The 9521-nt window shown below is 35.6% G+C and overlaps 1 protein-coding gene across 1 annotated transcript in view; it reads right to left on the bottom strand.

Moving 5' to 3' along the window:
* Positions 1 to 9521, bottom strand: part of AHCTF1 (AT-hook containing transcription factor 1) — a 69994-nt gene that overhangs the window by 26943 nt on the left and 33530 nt on the right. Inside the window, exons 15-25 of the mRNA XM_019526930.1 lie at positions 9328 to 9432; positions 8633 to 8726; positions 7738 to 7861; positions 7598 to 7654; positions 6279 to 6425; positions 5337 to 5524; positions 5041 to 5185; positions 4832 to 4963; positions 2860 to 3007; positions 2619 to 2769; positions 1902 to 2003 (exon numbers count right to left, since the gene is read on the bottom strand). Coding sequence (XP_019382475.1) covers positions 1902 to 2003; positions 2619 to 2769; positions 2860 to 3007; positions 4832 to 4963; positions 5041 to 5185; positions 5337 to 5524; positions 6279 to 6425; positions 7598 to 7654; positions 7738 to 7861; positions 8633 to 8726; positions 9328 to 9432 — 1393 coding nt within the window. The remainder of the gene's footprint in view (positions 1 to 1901; positions 2004 to 2618; positions 2770 to 2859; positions 3008 to 4831; positions 4964 to 5040; positions 5186 to 5336; positions 5525 to 6278; positions 6426 to 7597; positions 7655 to 7737; positions 7862 to 8632; positions 8727 to 9327; positions 9433 to 9521) is intronic.

Raw genomic sequence — 9521 nt, 5'->3', positions numbered from 1 at the left:
AAGGGTAGAGGGGGGAAATACAGAATAAGCAAAGACTTATGGGATGCCAGAGGACCCAGAGATCCCCTGTCATGTTCCAAAGGGTGGGTGAGCAGACATTTTAGAGGACAGCAAAACTGTGTTTCAAAAAAAATTGAATCGATTAAAAAAGCTGTCTGAAACAAACAGGATGAAATCAGTAAGAAGTGCAAACTACAACATTAAAGGAACAAAATCAAATGCATTAATTAGGCTGCAATACTTCAAAAAAGGATCTGCAGCTTACAGTGGATCACAAGCAGAACAAGTTAGTACAAAACTGTTATAGAAAATGCCAACATACTGAGACGAATCAAGAGGAATGTTAAAACAGCCCAGAAGTGATTTTTCCTCTCTATTCAAAGCTGATGAGGCCTCACCTGCAGTATTGTGTTCAATTTCAGGCACCACCCTTCATGAGCATAAGGGGTGCTATTTGGGTCAGACCTATGGTCCATTAGCCCAGTATCCTGTCTCCAAGAGTGGCCAATAATAGCAGGAGAGTATACCAATGGGGCCTGTCTTGACTGACCCATCCCTGTCATGCCCTTGCTGGAATCAACCATTTTTGGTTTAAGGAATGAATGTCAGAGGATACAACCCCAATCGTTCTTTTGAATATTTAATGCATCTGTTGCAAAGATGTGGGCAAACTAAAGAGAATCAAAAGGAAAGCAACAAAAATGATTAGGAAATATAACATACATGTAAAGACTGGAAGAGATGAGAAGCCAAATGGGATTTGATAACAGTCTTCAACTACAAAAGGTTTTCAATAAGGAGAATGGGAACCAACTGTTCTCTGGTTCCACAGCGGAGATTGAGAATCAGTTACACAGGTTTAAGTTACAAGGCTGATTTAGGTTAGATATCAAGAACTTTCTAACCAACTATGAGGGTGGTTAAACAATGGAATAATTCTAGAGAGACTGTGCAACCTTCATCATTAGAAGTTTAGGTGTGGGGTACACAAACACGTGCTTGGGATGATGTAGATTCAGAGAAAGACCTTGCTTTCACAGCAGGATACTGCATTAAACTAGATGACTCCTCGTGCTATTCTAACATTCTATAATCAACCGTCCAACATGTTAAGTTTTGCTAATATGACTTAATTGTGTTATACTGCCTAAACTGCAATTAAATCCCCAACATGTAGAGAGTCTTTTCCTAAAAAAATTACAATATAAACAGACATAACACAGACAGAAATAAATTTCCCTTATTTTACAGATGGGGAATTACGTCATGGGGAGATTAAGTGAATTTGCCCCAGATCTCCTGACATACAGCCTAATGCCTTTGCCACAAAACAGACTTCAGTCTAGGCTCACTTCTTCCTTTAATCCATTTCCAAGGCTTCCATACATGCATTACCACCCTCCTTCACATGTATTCTCCCTCATGTCCACCACACATTTATTTTGATCTCACCCTTTATCAGGTCCTTCCCTTCTACTAACCCCAAGTTTTCCAACTTCATGGGTCTTGCGCCATGATGTGGAAACCAGAAAAATATTTCAATGTTTTTAACTTCTCTCATAGGGTATTCCCTACTGCCATACTGGGGCAATACAAGCATGCTCAGAGTTGCTCCAATTTCACTGATTAAGCAAAAATGTTCAAGTCTGAGGATTAAAATATTTTTTTCTAGCAATTATAAAACCATTGTCCTAGAAATAAATTTTAGGAATGCAGAAAGCTACACATGCAAAATGGAATAATTAATCAAAACAACTTAAAAAACTGTGAATGCTATTAACTTTACAATACAGTACTTAAGTAAAATTTAAGTAACTTAAATATTTAGCATGGCAAGTGCTCAAGAACGTGAATCTTAATCGTATACCTGCTTAACATTTTAACCTGAAATTCTACTTTACCTGGAACTTTTACGTGAAGACTTTGTAATTGGGGTTCCAATGAATGGTTCAGGTAATTCTGTACCAGGGAGCGGCTCAGGTGGTGGTTCTTCAGCTCTAGGACTACAGATGAAAGAGGAATTTAACTATCATCATCCACTGACAGGCCAAAAATATTTGGATTAAAGTTTATTATAGGTAGAGCTGATAGCACCAACTATGGTTAAGGTTGTCAGGCACTTTCCCCGTTGCTTAAAATTTTGCCGAACTTTAATCTTTGGGGCTGAAATGAAGCTGGTGTTCTGTGGGGAAAAAGTAGTATTTGAGCATGTATGCAAAGACTGTGCACAATGGGGCTCAATAACGTTCATGGGAAGCTTAATTCTGGTATTTTGTAGCTTTTAAGAGCTTGACTTTGAAATCTTAACATTCCTTAAATAGGTTTTTTCTCATATTAAAAGGCATGAGGCAGATAAGTGAAGGAAAACTATGGTTCTGAGAAAATAGCATAACTTTGACAAAGCTAAAAGTAACATCAAGATGTGATGCTTAATGGACTCCAAATCAGACAAAGATACTTATATGCCAAAGCATGCCATTGCAAATTGCTTTGAAAACAGCTCAGATATTTCTGATATCAAATCTGCTTGTTACTGAACTTGTCTAATGCTTATAGGGTTTTTTTGCATGCTTGTAGCTTTAACAGCAATTTCATAAGGTAACTTAGGAAGTTCTTACCTATCACACTGTGAATAATTACTCTTCAGTTCATTTCCTGCCCACACCTCTCCAATTTTGGACAATACATTATTGATGAAAGTTGCTCTTGTAAGCACATTTGCTGCAGTGGCTTGTTTTGCTACTGTTGATAATGGCTTGGGCCTTGAAACTAAAAATGAGGGGGGAAAAAAGAAGCCTCATATCAGATCTCCGAATACAAAGCTATAAAAATTAATCAGAGTTTTGAAGCAAAATTCACCTTCCCGCAAAATCGATGAAGGCAAATGGTAAGGTTTGGCCCTCTCGACGGCCAGCTTCCTCTGCACTCTGGGAAGGATCTTTCCATACTGATCCAATATAGAATTTCTGGCAACAGATCTCTCTTTCAAACGAGGATCATGGTCATTCTAATGAACAAACAAACAACAAACAAAAACAAAACAAAAAACAACAAACCACAAAAGGCAAAAAAAAAAATCAGCTACATACAAATACAAACATAATTAATTTAAATATACAGAAGACTCTTAAGGAGTTATGATAATGTAAAATAATTTCAGCTCTCTACATATTAATACACACATCACACAGACCAAAGAAAAAATTCTACCATTTGATGCATGTTGTTTATAGCAGTGGTTTCTCAACCTTTTTGTTCCAGGACCTATTTGTAAACATCAACAGCCAGTCCCAAGCCAGTGCCCCTCACTTATGACCTGCTGCCCCCACCCTCTGACTCCAGCCTCCCAGTGTGTGTGGGGTTGGGGGTGGATGTGTGAGGCATGGGGGGCCCCCAAGGACTCCTTGCAGGCTGCAACTCTGCCAGCCTGCAAGGGAAAAGCCATGGTTTCCCACGGTTTTCTCCTTTAAAGGAGGAACCATTTTTAAAGTTTATTCATGACCCTTTTCATATATTCTTGGGACCCACTTTTGGGTCACAACCAATGGGTTGAGAAACACTGGTTTATAGGCCAATACTGACAGCAAATAATGAAAGAGTTAAACTATCGGCAATCATTAGTTAACAACAATTCCTCCACTCAGCACCTTTCTGCTCAGAATTTCAATATTAAATGATAAAAATTCTCTCTTATTAAAATTAAGCTTTGCATCTCTCTAAAATAGGCCAAGTTAAAAAAACAGTAGTTTTACTTAAAAGGTTAATGCTACTGGCTAGAACAATACTGACAACTATTCAGCTGAGTGTACAACTAAATTATTTTGGAAGAATTTACTTGTTATATGAGTTATAGGAGTCACACATATACAGATATAGGTGCATCTAAATAAGAGATTGACCTGTGAAACCACTGTATGAATTTGCAGTTCTTTGACGAACGCTTCTTCCATAAATCACTGAATGGATTATAAATCACTTCATACTGCACCTGTCACATTATACATAATCTCTATAACACAGTGGTGCTCAACCTGTGACCCATGGAGCCACAACACCTGGCCTGCAGGGCTCCCTACTGGTCAAGCAAGTTGGTGGCAGGGGAGCAGTGGCAGTTAATATGATTACTCTCCCACGCTGCCAAATTCCCAAGGCTCAAGCCCCAAGCCGAGACTGGAGCTGGGCTGTGCCCATCCCCACCAACTGGATCAGGGCCTGAGCCATGACTCCCCTCTACATAGCACAGTACCCAGACCATGCCTAGCTAACTAATAAAATACCATGCAAGAGACAAAAGTAGGCAACACAGCATGCCTTCTATGTCACAGGAAGATACTCTTATACCATACCCAATTCTGTGACCTAGTTTCTTCTCATTTTTATTTGTATGACTATATTATATACATCATGTGTGGTTGTGTGCGTGTGGTATGTATACATGTACACTATCCATGAAATTCATCTGCTAATGTCTACAACAAGAATTCTAGTTAAATCTAGTATCTGCACAAATACAATCAAAAAAACACTCTTCCCTTTAGCAATAAAATTTAACATTGAATTCCAAATTCAGAATGACAGAGTTTAAATGTAAGTTTGATCTAAAATTTCTTTTTGGATTTGTAACCGGAAAACTTTCCAGCTGTTAAAATGTAGTTGTAATTTACATTGAACAGCTATTTCCTGGTGTCAAAGAAATGGCATCAGCTCATATTAAACATACTAGATATTAGAAATGAAGGGAGTAAGATAGTTTTATAGCAGGCTATCACATGACTTTCAGTCAAATGACACATGGTACATTTGGCCCACTCAACAGAATTTTCAAGCTTACCATGAGATTAACCTTTAACGATTGATTCAACTGTAATGCTGGGATGTAGCTGGCACGCTGGAGATGGTGAACTAACAGGAACTCATGATTCTGAACACCAGCACAGGTTTGCAAAAACTTCTCTAAACACTCCTAAGAGAAAAAAAGATTATTTAACTGTTTCTTCCAAACTACTTTATTAGAGAATTTTCCTTCCTGCTCACACTTACTTGTTCAGTACTGGTGAATGGTAGTTTGAGTAAATCTTCCATTAGCCCCATCTCCTGACAGATTTCAAACATATGTTTTAACAGCTCTTCTATGTTTAGCCTGGTGGAGTGCTGCCGCAATAGACTCCAAGCCTCTACCATGCACCTGCAATTAATGCATGCAATGTATAGATTAATTATGACCAAATATTTTGCAGGAAGTCTTGTATTTCAACAGACTTAAAACTAAGCATTCAGAAACTCTTGTTGCTATCACAATCCAACAGAATAATTAAAAGCATCTTCTACAGCTTTACCTATTAAACAACAACACAGTGAGATGAAGCTGCACTTCACTGCTATTTGACATGGCTGGCTTCATCATCTGTATATATCTCAGGGCTCGTCTATGCTCTCCTTGACACATCAGAGCTTGAATAATTTTCATATGTTGCCATGACATTGTTTTGATTGTAGCTGGATGAAACAGAAGGGTCAATGCATTCTGCAGAGGTTAGAAATAAAATGTATTATGAGCTGTAAACAACTGGACATTCCTTTCATGATAAAAAGTTTAAAGCTTCCCAAGTGAAAGTCAACAGATTTCAGATGCATTTACAAGATCAGTAGTTGTATATGTTCATACCTAACATTTAAACAAATGATTAAGTTGCAAAATATAACAAATTGAACTGAAGATCATAATTTGAAGTCACAGGTTTAGAAAAACTAGATTTCCTCATTTTATGTCATGCTAATAAACTCATTTTGATGAGGTCACATTTCATTGATTGGTACTTCATTTGTTTACAAGTCACTGTAGAACTTCCACTTAGCTTAACCACAGCGTGGAAAACCAACAAATTTAGATCTGCATTTGGTTTGAGAGCCTTTACAGTACCATGCCTCAAATCTTAATACTGAACCCACAGCTTTAAAAAAATAAAGCATTTTGAAAACTACGTAATCGTGTAACATGTTGGAAATATGCTTATGTCTTACTGAGCAGAAACGGAATGGCACTTAGAAAACTGAAACATTAGGAATAAATAAGGTTGATTATATTACTGAAAGTTTAATTTAATTAAAAATTAAATTATAAATTAAGATTTCTGAATGCATTTGATTGTTGCTATCCGACAATTTAATTTATGCATTAACAATATGTAAAAAGTAAAGCTTCTAGCTTATATCTTACTTGACTAGTGAGATTGCAACTTTGCAAATATAAGCATCTTTTATGTAAAGAACATACATACCTCGTAGTCATTGTGATCCAAAAGCCAAAAGCCTTGAATAAGCTTCACCAGACCCCAAGGGATAGCAAAAGCAGTTGGGAATGAGTCAATTGATGTCTCTGTTTTGTTTGGAAAGAACTGCATGATATCTAGCAGCAAATAAATTGTCTGAGTAAACATCTGATTAAGGTAAATCATTTTTAAGAGTAACATTTTCTTTAAATCTAAGGATAAAGGACGGGAGTAACTTAACAGTCTTGCAATTTTGCAGCCCATTGTAACTGAAGAAAGACAAGTTTTAAGCCCAAAGCTGCTTCATGAATCAATGTAAATGAAAAGAAACCAAACAAAACCAAAACTCTTCTTTTTAGTTTTTATGTATTGAAGAGCTGTAATAATTTTACAATTTAGTTGTTTACAAATAATTTTACAAAGTTTAAAATTTATAATTTGAAAACATCTAGATAACCCTGAAAAGGGAGCCTTAAGGCAACAAAGCAGACACTTGCATTATAGCTGTTGTTTTTTAAACCTACAGCAACTAGGTTCCCTGACTTCACTATATTTCATAGATTCCCCCACAAACCTGTGTTGTGGAGAAAATAAAGACTAGGTACAAATGAGAAAGATCCTACCATGAAATAAACAAACCTTACTGAACTTGGAAAGAACTTAGGTATTACTTACTGGTTTTGGTTGCTCCTACCTTCTCTTTTTGACCTACTTGCTTTTTTAGTTACATATTTCAGTAAGACAACTTTGACAGGGAGCAGTGCTTAAAATCTAGAAGTGTCCTTCATGCTTAGGCTAAGCAGTAAACCGAGCAGAAGGAACGCAACTATTGCATATATCTTGGTATCCTGAAAATTAAGCATTTCTTCTATAATTCTCCCCTTTCTCTCACTGGCATTCAATCTGCCTGTGTTTTACTAGAACAGTAGCAAGCATTGTTTGTTGTGCTGGAGAATCCGTGATTTCAGCAAGAATGTGCATTTCTGCAAGTAGTGTTAGGTAGCCATTACTTTTTTAGAGAAAAAATTCTCAAACATTTTTGTGCATCACATCAAATTGTTACACAAATGTGTAGCAAAATTAATCATAAAAGCTTTTTATTTGAAGATAAATTACAATCAGAGTAAAATGTTGTCTATTTAGCCTTTTAAAACCACAAATTTTTTAGCCACAAAAATATAAAAACCCATATATTTTCTCTCCTACCTATGCTACTCCATTTATCATTGAATCTCATAATGCATACAAGACAAAGGTTTAAAAAACATTTTCAACAATATTATTGCTTGATTATATCTTTAATATGTACAACACTACCGAAAGGATACAATTGCATGTTTGAAAGTTTCTTCAATATTTTCTAACAAATAGAGATCAAGCAGTGCCTGTCATGAAAAAAAGGAAAATATTGTTCATATGTTAAATCACTCACTATATTTTGCTTTTTTTTTCTTTAAACCCTACTTACATGTAAGCTGGCAGGGGGATATTTTCCAGTTCCTCCTTCATCTCTTTGCCACAACTTCTCAACTGGACTGCCTAACTGGGAAAGTAGTCCATCAATCATCAAGCAATCTGAGTCCCATTTCCCTCTGCAACATGAATTTGTTGAAATAAAAAACACGTTAGAATTCTAATACCGGTTGTGAAAACTCAGATAGCAATAAAAAGAAAAACTAAAATGGAAATGACTATTTTAAAATCATGAGAACTAAATTTGGAATATGCATACTTCTGAATGAGTTGAAAGGGAGAAAACTCAGCTGGTTCACAAAATTAACTGTGGCTGTCTGGCATTTAGACTTTATTACTATTAACTCTTTGGAGGCTGTCTGGTTTTTAGGCTCTCTTACTATCAACTCTTTTACTACAGAAACTATAAAATAAAAAAAGTTCCCATAAATTGAAGTATCAAAACTAAATAAGTTTTTCTTTTATACAATAAAAGTAGAGTTAACAGTAAGAAAGACTGAAACTTTTCTCCATAAGTCTGTTACAACAAATATTTAAGTGTTTCAATAGAAATTCTAGATGACAATAACTTTTTGGTTTTATTTTTTTCCATGTAAGAAACCCCAATTTAATGAAGCTGCACATGCATGTTAACCTGAGCAGTCACTCAGTTTTTTTGGATGTAATGAGTTCCCTTCATAGAAAGAATGAACAAATACACAGAGGACCAGAAACCACAAAAAACACATAAAATAATCTTTACATATGAAAACAGCCCAAGTACACTTAACAGAATTTGTGCCTGCATAAAAATCAGAAACTTATAACAAAAAAAGCTGTTGATTTAAAAAGAAATCAATTTCTAATTTTACAAGCTTAGTAACATTCAAGAGTTCTTGGAGGAACCTCACCTTGACAAACGTTCTAGTTTCTGTCGATGACCAGTATAGTAACTTTGTATTAGTTGATAATTGTAGAATGGCCTAGACAACTGCATATCATCATCTACATGCAACAAGAGGAAAAGTAGTTAAAAAACCTAATAAAATATTAAGTTACTTAATAAAAAACAGAAAAATCTCATTTTTACATAAATGACAGTAAAGATGACAACTTTGGAATAAAGTAGTTTGCCAATCAGATGACAGTAAGGACAAGGTTCATTTCATTCTTCAGTTGCATAAGTGACACGTTTGATGAGAAAAACACCTGCTATTTTATTCTTCAAGCAGGAAAAAATCCAAAGCATAACTTTTAACAGCATAAACTTTCAAATACTGGCTGTTTTGGAACATGTTGCTAGAAACCCAAATACATGAATATCTAAAACCACTAAGAGGCTTATGAAGGAAGCTTACAAACCCAAAACACTTAAATCTGGCATATAAAGAAGTACTCCTGGATTAAAAGTGGAAGCTTATTTTGTGGCTCATTAAAAAAATAGAAATAGCTAGTTTAATTTGATCAGACTGTACTAACACTTTGTAGCCTATATATTGATGAATATTTTATCAAATTATGGTTAAGAATTTTTCTTTAAGAAAACAGCGCACAGGGCAGTAACCACTTCTTCTATTACAAATGTGTGTTATGGCTTAAAACTTACCTAGACCCTCTGGAAGTAAATTGGACCTGCAAAACCAGATGACCACTTGTACATACTGAGATATAAGGCTGGTTACAACTTGTTTGTTTGTCAAATCTGTAAGACCTATAAAGTATGCACACAATTACTGTTGCCATTCTACTTTATAATTACCAAATTTTTTTTACTACAATCCCACTGATAAGATATCACTC

This window comes from Gavialis gangeticus, unplaced genomic scaffold (genome assembly GCF_001723915.1).
Source record: "Gavialis gangeticus isolate Ggan-Ray unplaced genomic scaffold, GavGan_comp1, whole genome shotgun sequence".
NCBI lineage: Eukaryota > Metazoa > Chordata > Crocodylia > Gavialidae > Gavialis > Gavialis gangeticus.
This window is presented reverse-complemented; position numbering and strand designations above follow the sequence as displayed.